This window comes from Emydura macquarii, unplaced genomic scaffold (genome assembly GCF_026122565.2).
Source record: "Emydura macquarii macquarii isolate MOO-44397 ecotype Brisbane River unplaced genomic scaffold, CSIRO-AGI_Emac_v2 contig_1876, whole genome shotgun sequence".
NCBI lineage: Eukaryota > Metazoa > Chordata > Testudines > Chelidae > Emydura > Emydura macquarii.
In genome coordinates, this window is record NW_027132013.1 from 15,487,514 (window position 1) to 15,507,598 (window position 20,085).

General features: G+C 39.2%; 1 protein-coding gene across 22 annotated transcripts in view; it reads left to right on the plus strand.

Annotated features, from left to right (window-relative positions):
* The window catches only part of GPHN (gephyrin), a 604,586-nt gene that overhangs the window by 450,082 nt on the left and 134,419 nt on the right, over positions 1–20,085 (plus strand). For 14 of the 22 annotated variants that reach the window (XM_067557745.1, XM_067557750.1, XM_067557759.1 and 11 more), the window contains one exon: positions 12,775–12,831. The exons of the other annotated variants lie outside the window; for them this stretch is intronic. In XM_067557745.1, the coding sequence (XP_067413846.1) occupies positions 12,775–12,831 (57 nt within the window). The remainder of the gene's footprint in view (positions 1–12,774; positions 12,832–20,085) is intronic. 22 annotated transcript variants of the gene reach the window in all.

Consider the following 20,085-nt stretch of genomic DNA (forward strand, 5'->3'; position numbering starts at 1 on the left):
TTGTATCTGTGTAGATAGTCTACAATGATAAAAGGTACTATTGTCATTTGCAGTGGTAGAATTTTTATTTTGTTCTTACGTTAAAACATCATCTTTTTGATTGATATGACTGTTAGCTGTAAGATGGGACAACTGTGTAACTGCTCATTTCTGCAGGCACAAGGGAAAGAAATCTAGATCTGCCCATGCTAACTAATACAATCATATCATTGTAACTGCTCTTTTCAACCATTTGCATACTCTATTTGAATTTGCACCATTCACAATTACATATTTAGGTGGAATAAAATGGTAAAATGCCCAATTCCCTTTAATTATAATGGTAAGTAGGTGTCTGAATACCCTAGGTGCATTTGAAAATCTTGATCTGTATATGTCTATGTATCTCTAATATCCCTCTGCACTGTATCCTCCCTCTGCACTTCCTGTTTCATACATGCAGTGTCCACAAGACAACACTATGCCACAAAACTGCTTGAATTGTACAGTATCTTCCTGTTCCACAGTAAAGTTTGGGCCAAATCCAATATTCCTTGAAGTCAATGGGACTTTCATTTTATTTCAATAGACTTTGGATCAGGCCTCATGTGATGTTTTTAAAAATACTCACCTAGTTCTGCTATTTGTTGTTTATACCTTCTTCAGATTTCTGCATAAAACAAGTAGGTCTGATTAATTACACTGTGCAAAATGAGGGCTTGATTCTCATTTACCGTAAGCCCCAGTGTAAATAAAAATCATAAACTTAAATTGCTAACAGTGAGTGTTTGTGGCTTTTTTATTCTTTAACTCATTTATTTCTTAACCTTTTTTAATATATGCTGTAACTGCCGATTTTGAACATTTGAAATGAAAACATGTTTGAATTAACAAAGCTTCTAGAAAGCACCTGTAAAATTATTAAATGGTGGAAACAAGATTTTTCAAAAATGAACAAACTAAATATTACCAATGGAAGCAGAGGAATAGGCTTTGAAAATGTAAATGAAGGTGTGGTTTGGTGTAGAAAACTGTCAGCCACGTGAATTAACTGCCCCCTGGACTATTTAGAGTTTGCACTTGGATGAACTTCACTGTGATAGTTAAGCTTGTTTGATCTAGGGAAGTCAGTGGAAACATGTAAGAAAACAGTTCACTGCACAACAGGTGTAAATATCAATACATGTACATAATCTGATTTATATGGCTATATTTATATTCTGTTTTCTGTTTTACATGTTAACAGAGATTATATCTGGTGGTAACATTTATGTGATAAACTGCAGAGCTGTATGATAAATTACATTCTTTTCTACCTTTAGGTACCTCACCTGCACTCTGCATACTAATATATCTCCACAGTGACAACTCCTATCTTTCCAAATTTCTTCAAATAGACACCCTTTTAAAAAATTAAAAATCTGCTACAAAAATGTTTGTCTTTCCAACTCCATTTCCCTAAAATTGACAGTGGTTTGAGGTATATGATGGAAAATATTCAGATATGAATTAATGAAAAGTTTTAGGCCCCCATATTTCATGGATTATCATGAAATCAAGAAATGTTTGATTTTTATTGTTACACTCCTCCCCCTTTCCAATGCAGCACTTTTTTCTAACCCTGGTAGTTTGTAAGATAGCGCATCTTAAAATTGCAATACTGATTATTTATTGTTAAAGAGGCTATTTTAGGTAAGTTTTTAGAAGTTGCTAAAATGTATTAGTTATTCTTTTTCTCCCTTAGATCATCTATAGTGTTGAATTCATAAGAACGGCCATAGTGGGTCAGACCAATGGTCCATCTAGTACAGTATCTTGTCTTCTGACAGTGGCCAATGCCAGATGCTTCAAAGGGAATGAATAGAACAGGTAATCATCAAGTGATCCATTCTATCAGCCATTCCCAGTCTCTGGCAAACAGCAATCCCTGCGTATCCTGGCTAATAGCCATTAATGGACCTATCTTCAAAAAAATATATCTAATTCTTTTTTAAACCCCGTTAAAACCTTGGCCTTCACAACATCCTCCGGAAAGGAGTTCCACAGGTTGACTGTGCATTGTATGAAGAAGTACTTCCTTTTGTTCATTTTAAACCTGCTGCTTAATAATTTCATTTGGTGACCCTAGTTTTTGTGTTATGAGAAGGAGTTAAATAACACTTCCTTATTTCCTTTCTCCACACCAGTCGTGATTTTATAGACCTCTATCATAGCCCCCTTTGCTGTATCTTTTCCAAGCTGAAAAGTACCAGTCTTATTAATCTCTCCTTTTATGTAAGTTTTTCCATACCCCTAATCATTTTAGTTGCCCTTTTCTTTACCTTTTCCAATTCCAATATATCTTTTTTGAGATGTGGCGACCAGATCTCCACACAGTATTCTAGATGTGAGCATACCATGGATTTATAAAGAGATAATATAATATTTTACTCATGTTACTAATGAACCCTGAGTCTGCAGGCAGAGTGATAAGAAAAATATTACCAACTTTTAAAATAAAACAGTTTTAAAGTCCTAGATGGCATGAAGAGAAAAATAAGTGATGGTGTGATAGAATGGTTTATAGGCACTTAGCTGGGTTAACTTACAAAATGTCTTGTAGCTTGACCACTTTAATATAGCAATTCCCAATTTAGGACAATAAAACCTTAATGCCATACCACACTATCATGGGTATGTGTGTATATGTTTCTTATAGGAATTTTCAGTCCACTTTACTTGAAAACACTCAACATTTATTTAGGAAGCACCACCTAATGGGTGTTCTTCTGGTCCATAACTTGTATAAATAGAAGCTTCTTCAGGAATAAATTTGTTTTTATTATGGGTCAATGGAAAAGTTATAACAATTAATGTAATATTTTTAGCTTTTAATTAAAAAGGAATGGATTTGCCATAATATATTAATCACTTAATATACTAAAAAAGTACTTACTGGTATGAGGCGTTGTTTCTCAAAGAGAAAGAGAATTGTGAGGAAAAACTGTTCTCAGCATCTGTGCATCTGAGTTTCTCTACCAATATTTTCTGCAGTTCTTCGAGTGCTTGCTCATGTCCATTTCATTGTAGGTGTGTGCGTGCCCTCATGCACGGTTACCGGAACTTTTTTCCCTTTAGCAGTACCCATAGGGCTGGCTCTGGCGTCCCCTAGAGCCCCGCGCACATGCCGCAGTATATGAAGCGCTGCCAGCCCTACACCCTCTCAGTTCCTTCTTTCCGCCTGTGATGGTTGCTGGAACTGCCTTGGCTTGCAATCGCAAGTGCTCATTACCTTTGTTCTGACTCTAATGTTTTGTTTGTTTGTTTAACTTAGTTAGTTAGATTAGGCTTTAAGTGTTCTTAATAGTGTAGTTAGTCATCTTAGGATAGTTCCAGCTGGGACTTTGCCGGGAGCGGGGCATGCCCTGGTCACCAGACTTCAAGCCATGTGCCTCCTGCAAGAAGGCCTTTCTGTTGAGTGACCCCATGATAGTTGCCTAAAGTGCCTGGGGGAAGCTCACTGCAAGGACAAGTATAAGATTTGTAAGGCTTTCAGGACCTGGATTCCAAAGGACCAAGAGATCCACTTGAAAGCCTTACTAATGGAGGAGGCATTCTTACCGGCCTCCAAGCCAACCAGCTCTTCTTTGGTACCGAGTATGGTATCGGTACAGAGTGCGCTGTCAGCACTGGCCCCGCCTCAGTACCGGCCTTCTTCCTCTCAGTCGAGGAAGAAGAAGTGCAAACAACATATGAAGCGGGGTTGCTCCCTGGCACTGAAGAGAGCAGGGTCAAACACAGTGCCACACCCCAGTCAGACTGTGGAGACTCGCTTGTCACCACAGGAGCCCATGTCTCCAACTAAAGAGCCACCTCCGACATCTGCAAACACGGTTGACATGGGAAGCATTTCAGTTGGCAGGAACCCTATTGGCTTTGCCCATGCCCCCACCCCAGCCTCCGCCAAGAGAGGAGGGGCCGATGTCACAGGGGAAGCCAGCGTTGAGACCTCCTGGTTGGAACAGGTGATCCCTGGAGTGAGGAATGAGATCTCCGACAACCCAGTCACCCTGGGTGGAGGGGTCATCTCGGCGCTCTTCCCCTAGAAGTCACTCCAGGTCTCGGTCACTGGAGCACCACGCATCGGCGGTGCAAGGAGCAAGATCGCCCTCCCACCACCAGTCACGATCCCCAGCACCGGATGAAGTTCGCGCCAGGAGGCAGCGCCTGTCGGAGTCACCTGCAGGAGGCCGCTCCCCAGAGGAAAGTCAGCACTGCTCTTGCTCCCTGGCATCGAGAAGTTCACCTGCACCAAGGCGGTGCAAAACCCAGTCATCAGAGGCTGACTGGGTCCCGAGAGGGAAGCGGCACCGCAAGCCATCAGTGCCCAGGCAATGCTCCAGGCATTACAGCTCGCAATTGGAACATGATTCCCCATGTTGGCACCAGTTGTGGCACCAGCACCAGGTATCATCATCATCGCGATCGACGACGCCAAGAGGCCATTCTCCTGTGTGCCAGAGCATCCACAGATCAGGTCAACACTCCCCTCGTCGCTCAGCACCGCGCAGTGGGAACCGCTGAGGCAGCCCCACCATGATCACTGGACAGTGAGACAGGGTCCTGTCAAGAGCACCCTTCAGCTCAGGCAGCCCTGGTATGGCCTCAGGGGCAGTGGCTTCCCTAATGGCCATATTGGGGACCCTGGGGGTATCCAGTCAGACCAGGCCCACAATCATTTAGGTCATCTGGGGTACAGTCCTCACCACCAACTGCAGACAAGGGCCATCGTTCAGTTTCCGATGATGAGTCAGACACCCAGGAAGGGACCTCTGTTTGGGCCCCCCATCAGCAGGCAGAGATGCCACCACCAGCACCCCTCCAGTCCTTCTCTTCCCCAGATGAGGCAGTTAACCAGGGATACTTGGCATCCCTGGATGATTCCAGGGTGCACGAGGAACTCCTCACAAGGGTGGCTTCCAACTTGGGGTTGGAGTTGGAGGAGCTGAAGGAGGCTTCTGACAGCCTCTTTAATGTCCAGCAAATTCTGCTGGGTAGCAGAAAACCTTCCACGCAGGTCGTATAACGTGCTAAATGGAAGCGATTTACCTGTTGGGCGGAGTCCCAGGGGACCTTGCCAGGGTTGTTGCCGATACAGGCAATCCTGGAGTACTTTTTACAACTAAAACTCCAGGGGCTAGCCATAGCCTCCCTTACCCTAGCAGCTATATCAGCGTTTCACCAGACTTTGAAGGGAGATAAGTTTTCTCCCACCCCATAATGATTAGGTTACTGAAAGGGGTGGAGAAGCTCTATCCACAGGCCCATGACCCAGTGCCTCCCTGGGATCTCAACCTGGTCCTTTCGCGGCTCATGGGCCCCCCGCTTTCAGACCATGGCTACATGCCCTTTACTGCTGTCGTCATGGAAGTTGGCCTTCCTGGTGGCCATTGCCTCGGCAAAGAGGGTCTCCGAGATTAGGGTGGTGACCTCGGAGCCCCCTTATACTGTGTTTTATAAAGACGAGGTTCAGTTGAGGCCGCACCCAGCTTTCCTGCCTAAGGTGGTTGCCCAATTTCTTTGTAACCAAGACATTTTTCTCCCCGTGTTTTTCCCAAACAACAAGGTTCGGAGGAGAGGAGGTGGCACATACTAGTCGGAGATCACAACTCTTCATCACGGTGGCTGATCGGATGAAAGGCTTACCTATTTCTGCCTAGCGCATCTCATCGTGGATAACTTCCTGCATCAAATTCTGCTATGAGCAAGTGAAGGTGCCACTTTCGGGGATGGTTACAGCCCACTCAGCCAGAGCTCAAGCTTCATCTACAGCCTTCCTAGCGAGAGTGCCTGTGCAAGACATCTGCAGGGCTGCCACCTGGTCATCTGTGCACACCTTCACGTCCTACTACGCCATTGTCCAGCAGGCCCTGGATGACGCGGGCTTCAACAGAGCAGTGCTGCAGGCAGCTCATCCGTAACTCCAGCCCACCTCCAAGGTATTGCTTGTGAGTCACCTACAATGGAATGGACATGAGCAAGCACTCAAAGAAGAAAAGCTGGTTACTTACCTTGTAACTGTTGTTCTTCGAGATGCGTTGCTCATGTCCATTACATGACCCACCCACTGTCCCTGCTGCCGGAGTTGCGGCAAGAAGGAACGGGGCATAGGGCCGGCAGCACTTCATATACTGTGGCATGTACGCAGGGCTCCAGAGGGCGCTGGAGCCAGTTGTACGGGTACTGCTAAAGGGAAAAAAGTTCTGGTAACCATTCACAAGGGCGCACACACACATCTACAATGGAATGGACATGACAAACACATCTCAAAGAACAACAGTTACAAGTTACAAGGTACAACTGTCTTTTTCTCAGTCAAGCAAGGATGTGGGAGATGAGAGCTTGTTTGAATCATTTTCTTTGTATTGTCTAGATGTTGGCAGTCAGAATCCCCGAAGATAAATGTATTAACAGGCATTATGCGATTATTAATTAAAATGATTTCTTTCCAGCTTCAAAAGCCTGACAGTTTATTCCACGTTTCTGGCAAATTAGTAGTGCTCATTCAGTCCTTAGCCCAGTTTCAATTTGCTCCATACTGTGGAACTTTGACAAATATTTTCTGAGAGTCTCATCCAAAGTCTATTGAAGTCAAGTATTACAGTATCACCTTTCTCTCATGTGCCCTAAAAACTTAGCTCAGTTAGTGTTTAATATACACCTACTTCTTGATTGCCATACTGTTCGCTAAGACTGCTTGCACTGGCCATACAAAATGGCTAAAGTCTTTATGCATTCATTATTGGAAAGAGATTTCTTTGGTAGAATTTCATAAATTCAGTTTCAGAATGTCTGTATCTAGTAGGTTGTATGAGCTATTTGTGAATTAGCCAGTATTTTGTAAGAGGCCTTGCAATCAGGTCACTGGTTTTGCAGTGCATGTGCATATCCCAGTGCACCTTTACAGCTTTGGGCCCTTTAAAACTAAGAGCTTAGTCACAGGCATATGATTAGGAGCAAGTTTATGACATACAGTAAGCCAGGCCTGGTCTACACTACAAAGTTAAGTCAATCTGAATCAATTTATTATGACATTTTGGAGATTATCCATCAGATTCTGTCACCATCTGCTGTAATATTTTGGTGACTTAATACTGTGCATCTTTCATGCAGATCCCTGATATCAGTAGCCTGCCCAAAAGCAAAAGGTGTCACTCTGGCTTCCACCAACCTATTTACTCCTTACAGGGTGATACCAACAGCCCTTCCAGTCCCAAGTCTCCCCAAACCTGTACTTCCTGACACTGGGACTTTTCCCTTTTAGTTCGTCACCCCTGAAGGTGTGAAACCAGCCCCCCCAGTTATTAGCTCCCTTTGGTACACACATTCCGTACAGTTGCACAACAGAGACCTGCTTGGGGTAAAAATAAACAAATGGTTTATTTAATAGAAAAAACACAGATTAAAAAAAGATTAAATAGTAAGGGAGAGCAAATATATACAAGTTACATAGAAAATAAACAAAGATGCAACCTCAGGCTTTACACTTCTATATTGGATAAAATCCATTTTCTGAGGCTATGTCTACATTAGCAAGCTTACAGCAGCGCAGCTGTACCGATGTAGCTGCACTGCTGTAATATCTCTAGTGTAGCTGCTCTATGCCGACAGAAGAGAGCTCTTCTGTTGACACAATTAATCCACCCCCAACAGGTGGCGGTAGCTATGTCTGTGCTTATGTCAGTGTTATTTATGTCGTTAAGGGGTTGGTTTTTTTCACATTTAAGTGACATAAGTTATACCGACAGAAGTGGTAGTGAAGACATAGCCTAATATAAGTTGCCTATTGCCTTATGACAGTTTCCCAATGTATCGCCTAACTGCAGGGGAAATGCAGCGTTTCACAGACAGCCTCCCACCTAGAGGCTGGCCTTCAGTTTCTGGATGGATTTCACTTCAAGCCCATTCCATTTTAAAGGGTTTTGCTATTTTTTTTTCTTTAGTTACTATAAATATTCAAAGTGGGGAAAGTCCCAGTTGTCTCAATGTCTATCCATTAACTTCAATGGTCCACCACTATCTTTTTTTGGAATGGACAATGGATGAGTACTTGAAGCTGTTTTCATGTAAACATCTGACTTGGGAAGTAGCCCCTCCCTGTCGGATAGCTTTATCACCCTGTTGCATCACCTTGTTTACAATTTTCTATATATACATATTGTGACAAAGTCAGGCTGGACAGTTATAAGAGAGTGGTCCTATTGGGTTCCAGGCTAAAGGCCCCTCCCCAAGCCTAAGGAGAGGAGCTATTGGGCCCTGGACTTATGGGGGGCAACAAATGAAAAAACAGGAACAGATGTGGGGGTCAAAGGGTCAAAAGTAGGGAACCTGAAGGGGACCAAGCAGAGAACCCCGGACAGCACTCACTGCTCCTCAAAGGTGTGTAAGAAAGTGGTGAAAGGCAGGTACGTTAGTCCTAGAATGATAAAGGCCTTTTTCCCTATAAGCTGAAAAGGGGTTACCTCAGTCAACTAGGGACACCTAAGTCCAATTAAGGGCTGCCTAAGACATTTAAAATCCCCTCCTCTGGTAAAAGAGGAGGAAGAGAGACCTGTCTACACAGCAGGGGTATTATAGAAGCATAGTTATGGCACTATAGCTATGCCGACATATGTCGTGTAGACACAGCCTAGAGTGCTGGAAGGGGTTTTTCCATCACTATAGAAACACTGCCTCCCTGAGCTGTGTCTACACTGGGGATATATTGGCATAGCTATGGGGCTCAGGAGTGTGGATTTTTCACATCCCTGAGTGTTGTAGCTATGTCAATCTAAGTTTTAAGTATAGGCCAGTCCTGTGTCATACCACTTCACAAGATGATGCTATTGTAGTACTATAGGATCCCAAGAAGTATGCAATAATCTATAAAAATGCTTCAAAAGGATATGACTATTTTACATCTGATTAGAATTAGCTATTTAAATTCTTAATATTGCTTAATTGTATTTTTTCTTGGGAATTTGTTGCTAATGAAAGGCATCTGATTGACTGCCTTTGAGCATGGAGTTCTTTATCTATCTACAGGTCAGGTACAACACAGGTAGTGACAGCACCAGGCTACATCTACACTTAATGCTACAGTGGCCCGTGGGCCAAATGTTGCCTGCCAAGGCTTCCTCTGTGGTCTGCCAGCTCTCCTTAAAAACTGTTCATAATTAAATTCACAAACAGTGATGTGCTGTCTATAATTTGCCTATGACTTCCTTAGTAAGTAACTTAATGGATCTTAAGTTATCACAATAGCATCTGCTACAATTGAGCTAGGACACCCCCCATTTTTTCATTAGCGATGGAAATGGAGCAAAAAAATGAATGTGAGTGGGAGTAAATGTCGCAAAGTCGACAGCAAAGACCGAGCTTTTAACCCAAGCTGGACAGAAGATTTTCTTTTTATTATGCCACCTCATTTAAAGGCAAAACCTTTGTGTTTAATATGCCAAACCACTGTATCTATCTGTAAGGCTGTCGACATGAGGTGCCACTTTGCATCAAAGCACATTAATTTCAACACAGCCTATCCTCCAGGCAGTGTTACAAGACATGACAAAACTGAAAATCTGAAGTCTTCGTATCATGCTTCAAATGTTATTCTCACAACATCAGCACCTGTACAGAAAAAAGCAATAGCTGCTTCTCTTTAGACAATGTGGGTACTACCTAAAAAGAAAAAGCCTTTCCTGGATGCCAAGCTTGTGAAAGTGTGCACCTTAGAAAAGCTGGAGGAGCATTTTTCCAGAGATAAAAACAAAGATACCATTGTGAACCGTGTGAAGCAAATTCCCCTGTCTGATTCCACGACAGTGCAAAGATTGGAGGTAATTTATGAAGACTGTCTGCCAGCACTACTTCCTGATTTAAAAAATGTCAAATGTCACCTGCAGTAGATGGATCAAGAGATTTAAGTGACACTACCCAGGTATCACTGTTAGATTTTACAATGGTGAAATTTTTAAGGAAGAATTTTTGTGCTTAATACCACTAGAAACTTACACCACAGGAGTGATCATTTTTGCAAACCTAAAAGGCTTTTTTGAAAAAATGGTTTAGATCTGTAGAAAGTAAACTTGCTTCTTACAGATGGAGGCCCCTCCATGACAGGGAAAGAGAATGGCTTTGCTTCATGTTTGTCAGAATATATCTTTCATTGAATACACTTCACTGCATCATTCACCAGACTGTCCTGTGCGGTAAATTGTCTTGGGACTTGGAAAAAAGAATGGATATTGTGATGAGATTATTGAGCTACATACACTCAATTTCTAGCTTGCAACATCGTCTTTTTAAAGCTCTTTTACAAGATGTTTCAGCCAAATACAGTGACCTGTTGCAGCATAACAACATTGTGTTAAATGGGGGGCATGTGTTAGCAAGGTTTTGTGCGCTTTGAAAAGAAATAATAGAATTTATTTCAAACTACAAAACCAACAAAGCTTGTGAGTTCTTGGAATTTATGAATTATGTCCCCTCTGTGTCACAGGTAGCTTTTCTGTGCAATATTACTGGTCACTTGAGTTCCCTCAACTTGCAGCTCCAAGGATAAAAACCATGCCAGTATTCCTAAACAATCTGATCAAAAGTTTTAAAATACGATTGGAGAATTTTAAAATTTCAAAGGATTTGCTTTTATTCATGATCTGTTCACTGTCTCTACTGATGGATCATGCCCTTCTGAAGTGAAGAACATTATTGATTCAATTGATGAAGGTGCCTATCAATTAGAAATTGTAAGGCTCCAGAGCTCAGCTGTCTTGAAGGCAAAATTCAGAGAAGTGGGACTTTGTGATTTCTGGACTCAATATACTGACCAATTTCAGAATAGCTGGAATCTTTTAACAATGTTCAGATCAACATATCTCTGCGAATCTGGGTTCTCTGCCATGAAATTTTTATAATAAAAAACCAACAATTTTTGTATAAAAAACATTTTATAATAAAAAACACCACCACAATCACCTGACAGATGAGCATCTTCACCAGTGCATGTGCCTTGCTCTGACCTCCTACATACCACTCTTCACAAAGCTTGTCAGAGATTGTCAGTGTCACCGCTCCCATTAGAGATTGCCACAAACATGGGTAATAATTTTGATTTATGAACTTTGTTAAAAGATAGAAACAGTAATACTTATGTTGCAATAAAGGTCTTTATTTATTTATTTATTTATTTTATTTATTGGCAGCTGAAGTTTATTTTTTCAGCCCTCTGTACAAATGGCCCACCTCTTGTTAAAATTCTCAAACTGGCCCACGGGTAGATCTAATTGAATATCACTGGTGTAGACACTTACTACAGCAACAGGAAGGGTTCTCCTGTTGCTGTAGGTAATCCATCTCCCTGAGTGGCAGTAGCTAGGTCAATGGAAGAATTCTTCCATCATCCTAGTGCTGTCTACACCTGAGGTTAGGTCAGGTTAACTATGTCTCTAAGGGGTATGGATTTTTCACACCCCTGAGAGATGTAGCTATGCCAATGTAACTTTTCAGTGTAGACCAGCCCCCATTTTCACACATCATCACTCCTGCTATTGTGTCTCAGCCCTGACCTGGAAATATCTACTCAAACACAGAGTAGAGAAATGAGTTTCCATGGTTTATTCATTCTTTGGCTTCTCTTCTGAGATTACTAAAAGGGATGCCAGTTAATGCCATTTGTGATGTATCCACAATGAACTGGACTGAGACACAACAATTTATTTTACATGGAACACTCATCAAGTGGTAACAACTGCCAGTCATTGCTAAGCCAGGCTAGATTCAGACCAGCCACATAGAGGTGAAAAACTCTGTATCCTCTGTGCCATCCAACTTTCTATCTTCTTCCTCCTCTCCTCTAATCTCTCCTCAAATGACTTAGCTTAGTTTTCATATCAGTTCAGAAAGGAAGAGTTCTTTAGTTGATTCAACAGTTCTGGATGAAACTTTTAATGTAAATGGATTTTTTCAGGACATAGTTCATCTGGCATTTGAAAGTTTTGTTTACATGTTAATAGCAATGTGAAAGGTTAGAGAAGCAACTTCATTTGTTTCTTCCATCCTCTACATAAGCTAAAAAAAGATTGCTGTAATTAAGGAAAAAGAACAAGGCAGGAAGAGGTGTTGGGAACGGAGTTAAGAGATATGTACTTACAGTAAATCTAACGTTGGTCTGGCATTAAAATTTTCTGATTGGGCAGCACAATTGTTTAATTGGGAATCTTAATAGCAGTGGCTAAAACCTCTAGGCCTGAGTCATGGGCAGCTATATTTCATTCTGTCAGATATCAGCAATGATACTTATCAGGATTGATAGTTCCATTTACAGCACATCCATGTTTCTAATCATATGGTTGACACCTTCTAACTTCAGTTTATACCACAAAGTTTAAAAATTAACTGGAGTGAAAGATACGGGATTTTTTTCTATCAATGTGTTAGAACTTTACTTTCTCTATGAACTAAATCCAGACAATCACAAAATACTAAGTAATATGTATCCTCAAAAAAGAAGAAGAAAAAGAAGAAGATACTGAATTCAGAATGCAAAGTTTTGGTGCCAAGTTGGTAATATAAAGAAAAAAAATCTCAACAAAAACAAGTTTAAGATGACTTGATAAAGCACCACTTATTCCAGAAACGAGTCTGTGTCCTTGTCCTCTAGAAATGTCTCAAGAGTCAAATTAATGTCTTGCATGTACTGCTAATTGATTGTGTGGAAATTTTTTTAAGTTCACTTTTTCTTTATTCTTCTGTCTTTTTACCCATCTTCCTCCATTGTAGCAAATTAGACGGCCGGATGAAAGCAAAGGAGTTGCTAGTAGAGTTGGATCCCTCAAAGTAAATATGTTTCTAACATTTATTTTGCAAGTTTTCTTCTATAGCCTACACTTTTCCTTTTGGAGGGGAAAGGGAGGGTGGGTGGGGGCTTTTCCATTTCTCAGCATCCCATTGCTTTTATTTCAGTATTTTTATCACGGTGGGGTCACATTTTGTTTGTTTTTGGCTACACATAGAAGAACCAGCTGAAGGCAAGCTGCCAAGTAGTTAGCTTTGAATGTCATCCCAAATAGGAGATAGCAAAAGCCTCCTTAAGGTGCCTATAATTTGGGGTCTTGATTACACCACTTCTCTGACTGATGTCATTCAGGGTGTGTTAAATGCCTATTATGTATAAAAAAAGACTTACTCATTTTCAGAATACAGTTTCCCCTTTAAAGAGTAATTAAATTGTTGTTTTAGTGCTCTCACTGTTTGCAATTAATTCCAGAAAAGATAATTATGAGAATTGATTAATTTATTTAGTATTTATGTGCTTGAAAATCAGAAAGGTGTGAAAGAGAGAGAGAGAGAGAGAGATCCATGCATATATGCCTAATATGAACGGAGCTTTAGCTAATAGTATTAGGCCATTTCTCTACCTTCTTTGTAAATATATAATAATACTATATTATAATACTTATCTGAACAGGCAGATTTCTAAATCAGTGCCCACTCTTGTACAATGTGTCACATTAAAGTTTCTTTGATTATACATTATTGCTAATACTACTGTATTTAAAAGACATATCTAAATAATCCAAATTTACCAAAATGCTGAAGGCTCATAATTATATTCCCATATAATAATACCCTGTTAAGATTCAGCCCCAACAATAGTTTTTTTTAAATCATTTAAATATTTCACCGTTTTCCACTTTATTTCCTTTTAGCACTTTAGAAAGCATTAATTTTTTTTTTTCCTTCCACACTCTCCTCGCCTCTCCTGCCTTTTTGGATTTGGCTTTTTATTTTATTTTTATATGTCTATATGTTACCTTTGTTTCAGGACAAGCCATCCTCTATGTTCTCAAACACTGCTATCCAGCTGCTCCTTGTGAAAATGTTATTTTACTGAGCACAAAGAGGGGGAAGGGAAAATTTAATTATGCACCTATTTCCAGTAATGACACCATTTAAATTGATTTCAGGGTAGAAAAAGAAACCAGTTTCTATTTATTAATGCCAGTGATACCTAGAAGCATCTGTAGCATTCCTCATTGTCAATCTCTGTGAGGTTTTAGCATTTTTTCGTTAGTTTTGTTAGAAGGGTACGGTTACAGTGCTAAAGAGGGAAACACTACATTAATGATGCACTGTTGTTTCTGTTGTAGACAATGCAGCACACTATGAATTCACAGAAGGGAAAAAATGAGACCAGCACAGTTTCTACTGTGTTGTGGGAATTGTATATGTATATAACTAACTCTGATTTCTGCTTTCAAGTGGGACTCTGAATTATGATTGTATGTGCTTAATGCATATACTTACGTGAAACATATATGTATAATTTGAGCAAAAGAAAACCTTTTAGGGTTGGGACTCAATCATTTTTAATGAGTGTTGCTTAAATATAATAGTCTGTCAATTTAAAAAAAAAACACATGGGGCCCAGGTTTCAAATGTGAACACTTAATTTAAAGTTCCCAGTTCTGTATCTGACTTCTCTAATTGGAACTTAGCTACCTAAAATGATAATTTAGGCACCTGAGTCTAATGTGAACATCTAACTATAGAACTGGAAACCATACCAGAGGTCCCCAAGTTTGAAAATTCACCTCAAAGAAGTTTTATATGACTAGACAATTTTCAACAGACCACCTTGCCAAAAATAAAACACGTAAACAATCTTGCTTAAAGAAAGTATCTTTAGAATGATTTGTCCATTTACTTAATTATTGTATTTATTTTTTCCCATACTGAAAAAGAGCATTTGTTAATCAAGAAAAATAGCTGGTTTCCAGCTTCAGAGTTTACTGAGCATGTATGTTTATGTTGTGCAAATAACTTTGACGTCTTGAAATGTTTTGCCAAAGGAGTGAGAAATGTGTTATGCTATGATCTTATTTTTTTTAAAAAAGATAAAAAGAAAGAAAGAAAAAAGAAAAAAGTGAAAAGAGAACAGGTTGCTTTTTCAATTCATTTTCTGATGTTTACATGTAGCTCCATCGAAAGCTGGAGGAGCTCAGAGATCACCTAGAAGGCAATGTCAAAGGATGCTCTCTCCGAGTAAATGTACGATTTCACTCGGTGATTTATTTTTTTTAAAACTTCCGCTGGCTGGTAACACCAAATCTGATTGGTTTTGTCCTCTCATCCCCATCTTTTTCCTTTCTCTCTCTTTCTCCTTATGTGTTTCTTTCTTTTCTAGCTGGGGTTTCATTGTAATGTATGTGAGAATTCTAATGTACCTAGTGGGTATATTTAAAAGAAAACCCTAGTGCCTTTTTAATTAATGTTGACCATACTCTGGTGGGTTTTAATGGCAGCAAATGATTAAACAACAACAAAAACTCCCTTTCCAAAATCAAAATTGTATTTGTAGGTCATTCCTGAACATTAAAGTTAACAACAAATCCAGTAAATATCCCCTGTTTAAAGGGTAGCCATATAATCTTCCTATTAATAAAAGCTTAGTTGAACTGAAAACTATGAGCTGGTTTAAGATAATCAAGATGCAGCCTTGGCTCAGATCTAGTTCTGTCTTTGAGATTCTTTGGGCCCTTATTTGATCTAAAGAAAAAAATAGAAATTTTAATGTTCAATGCACAGCTAATCAAATTTCACTGCTTGTTTTGAGTTAGTAGAATCCTTTTAATAAAAAAACATTCAGCACCTTCTTAGATGTTGGTCGTATTCATGTTCTAATTAAAAAATCCTCATTCAGATTGCAAAAAATCATGTGAAATAAGGATTAGTGTCCACCATATAATTCATGACACCTCTATAAGAGTGTTCAGTGTTCACAGAGCCAAAGAAATCTACAATAGAGTATTCAGTAGAGCATTACAGACAGTACCTCATTCCTGAAAGAATAGTCGTCTTGACATTTTCAAACCTGTCTCTTGACTTTATGATAGAATTTGCAGGGGAAATTGCACCATGCAATAGGATATGAAAATAAGGAAAGAATATGAGCATGATAGACATAGCAAATTATGTCTTTGTTTATGCAAAAACACCAGTTGCATGAGTCTTCAGCTAATCAGAATTTGCAAAATATCATCTGTGGATCCTTGTCCTGATTTGTGTCTCCCATACACTGAGGCAGCTGGCATTATAGTTATCACCATTTTGATGCAAAATCCAATATGATGTTATGAAAGAGAAGGGACAGCTGCAGACTGATCATTTTACCTATTGCTTTTGGTGTATCTGTACATTTCAATTTTCAGCTAAATATCAGACATAAAGATAATCCCTGCTCATTGTCAAGTCCCTGAGCTCATAACCTCTTGGAAGTGAAATGCAAGGACATTGAGCTGCTAGTTGGCAGCAGCTTTCTGTAAAGTCAATTTGATGAGCATTTTGGATCTCATGTCATTTCACTGGCATACATTTCTAAGCATCCAGTCTAACTGTGCACATATGATTTTTTCATTTGGTGAAATGTTGAACTTATTCGCTTTTATAAGGGCAGAGAATGGGTCACCCCCAAGTCCACAGTATTAGTGGATGAACATACAGCTAGTAAAAACTGCATAGTGAAAATGAATGCTACAAAAAGTTGTACTTGACTACACATCCTCCCAAAAAATGTCACACAAGGGAAGTGCAAAGTGAAAAGATATGACTGCAGTAACCTTAGATATCTCGAGAATTGATTGAGTAGACAACTGGAGATTGGGAGACTGATTAATATAAAGTTGCCCTCTTTTTCCATGTCATATTACTTGTCATATCATGACCTGTACCTTTTGAAGTAGGTAGTCAGAATCTGATCCCAGATATGTACTATAAATGCCACAGATGCCCCTAAATTTCTTCTGATGACTGAGACCCTTTGCAAGAAAGATATTAAATAGTCAAAATCTGCAGCCAGTTTCCCCAACTTAATTATGTATACTGATGAATGCCATAATAATGGATGTTTTCCATGAGGCAACTTTTTGAAGGAGAAGAGGCCAGTATCAGTGCATAGACCAAATAATGGCATCAATCTTTAATAAATGCTGTGCATCTGGAAAGAAAATTATGAGGGAATAGTTTACAGGTGCATTTTCAAATTAATTTTCATATTTTCCACACTGTTTTTGGAAAGGGATTTAAATAAAAGTTGCTCACATGACTACAATGTGGCAAATGTATTGACTAGTATGGGACGGGGAATAGGCAGTAGCTGTTAGCCAGTCCTCTTAGTGAGAAATTAATGCTATTGCACAATTCTGTAGTCTATTGAGGTGGAACCTTTGATTAATAATGATTTTCAAATACATGTCTTTCACATTAATTGATAGATCCACTGGAAATCTGTAGTAAACTTTGGCAGATTCTGTAGAATTTTTTTCCCAGATTCTGCTGAAATTGCTGGAAAATTTGCCAGATTTTTTAAAGCATATCAACTCAAAACATATATGCAAAGACTAGCAAATTAAACATATCTGTATCTTTATTGGGTAGTTTTAATTTTAAAATGACATGTTATCAGTCATGTCTTTTCTTTTAAAAAAAAAAAGTCATCCTGAACTGAGATCTTTCTTTTCCCCCTTGAGATCATCAATCAGATATCTTCCCATTTTCCTTCACCAGGAGATATTCCAGTTGCCCTTAGATTGTCTCTCTTCCACCCTTCCAAAAGCCATAAAAGGAGTACAAAATAAAATTAAATATTTCACAAAACAGTTAGTCATTTCCAACTTTGAAATTTTCAGTCTTATTCTTGTCCTTTTAGATGAATTCAACCACACTGGATAAAAGCATATTTGGCTGGGAAAAGGTTGAACAGTGAAATAGTTAACAGTAGTGATACCTTAAAGCTCATAATTCATCTTCAGAATTGACAGCTTGAGGCAGCTGAGACAATTCATACAGACTCAGAAAGACAGCACAGCATCAATTTGTATTTAGGTTTTTTTTGTAACACAGGTTAGAAATTTTATTTTAATTTGTTTAAATTTCTCAGAAAAATAACGAGAACATTTAAATTCAGAGATAGTAAATCTGAAAATACATGGAAATTTGCATAGACAATTTCCCCAAACAAAGTGTCCATCTGTGTATAGTTTAAACAAACATAGATTTCATATTAAAGATTCCCTTTTTAGGACAAGATAGGGGTTGTTCAAATGGAGCCTGGATGCCAAATATTGCCCATGAATGTTCTATAATGAAGCCTGGGCTGCTGTCAGAATCTTTACCATGAAGTGGTGGTTCATGAAAGCTTTGGTCCCAACATGCAGTGCTCCATCTTGATCTGAGTAAGCTGCTTCTTTGATTATGATGAAGGATTATATTTATGGGACCTTCATTCCCTTTTGACCTTGTCTCTTTAATAAAGATTAGAGCAGATACAATATGTATATTGTGCCTCAGGCTCATGGCAAATTGCTAATGCAGACTTTGGGCCAAATTCTGAGCTGCTGTAAGTGGCACAGCTCAGTTAAAGTCTGAAACTGTGCCCATTTTCAGCAGTTGAAGGTTTAGCCCCTTTTTTGTGTGTCTGTGATATAACGAACAGCTCAACTCTTGGTACATTTTGGATAGCTTCACCTCAAGTAATGTGCAGGGGCTGTTTGGTGTCATGTGAAATGAGGAGAGTTCCTCCCTTTAACTGGAAGGAGACTCATAATGGTCCATTATTCAAATTTACAGATGACACCAAATTAGGAGGAGATTAGAAGCACAATTGATTATAGAGAGAAATTACTGAATGATCAGGAGAGTTTAGAGAAAAATGATTAAACCGATTGAAATGTCATTTAGATAATGCAGAGTAATGCTCTTAGGGAATACTGGTACATGTTGTAAGATCAAAATGGAAGTTAGTTAGTCAGACAGTAGTGATGCAGAAAGGATCCAGGTGTTATCAGTGTGCAGCAAATTAAACGTGCGCACAGTGTGATCCTGTTCCAAAAAAAGCAGGTTATACTGGATTATGTATATGGAGGATCATGTGAGAGCAGGGAGATAATAGTTCCTTTCCTTAAAGCCATGGTAAGGCCACACTTGTAGTTCTATGTACAATTTAGAGCTCATCATTGTAAGATGATGGTAAATTGAAAAAAAATTGGGCATAAAATGAAATTAAGGGAAGTTAATATATACATTTTAGAACAGAGAATATTACTGGTTGCCTGTAAATATTTTAGAGGTTATAACACAAAAAGAATAAGGAATGCTTTGATGTGATTAAATGTCAGGAGGAATGTGATTAAATGTCAGAAGCTAAGGTGTAAATTTAAGTTATATATTGATGAAAAAATATCTGAGTGAGGACAATTAAGCCATAGGATAATTTGACGAGGCCACCTCACAAGAGATGTTTAAGAAGAGACTAAATAAAACACAACTGGTTTAGTATAGAGATAAGAGGGGAATTTCTAGGGCCTGTGTTATACAGGAGATCAGACTAGATGATCACAGTGGTCTGGCCTTGGACTCTATGATGACACCAGATGGTAGTGTCCTGCAGTAGTGTGAGGAATAGAGTAGATAGGATGACCCAGGAGATCTTTTCCAGCCCTGACAAGTAAACTTCCAAAACCCCTTATTTTGCTGTTCCTGTTTATTTCATTTCTGATGCTTAAAAAGATGCTGCTTTGAAGTTACCTTTTAAAACTGCGTTCTCTGGATCTTCACTAATGGATCTTCTTTCTCCCTACCCTCCCAAAACAAAATATGGAAACTATGACTGGAAAATATATATTGAAATCTTGATTGTGACTCATCCAAAGGATCTGTCTGAATAACAAAATACCAAGATGTATAATTAAATGAAAAGACACCCAACATCTCTTGGAAAACATTGAAAAATAATCCTCATAGAAAAGAATCCTGCTTTGTATCCTATTTTTCTTTGCTTCTTGACTAATTCTTTTGCAAAAAGAGGATGTAGGAAAAGTATATTTTGCTTCTTCAGAGTACATCTTCTGCTATTTGTACTCATCTGAAGTCATAATTTTCTTTTTGTGACAATCATTTGCCAAAACAACCTACTGCATCATGTTATCACAAAAAATTATGACATCAAGTGAAGGTAATAAGTGTCAGGTGGACAAGCACACGTAAACTATTTTATATTCTTACTAATTTCCTTAGTAATAGAAAGAGCAAGGG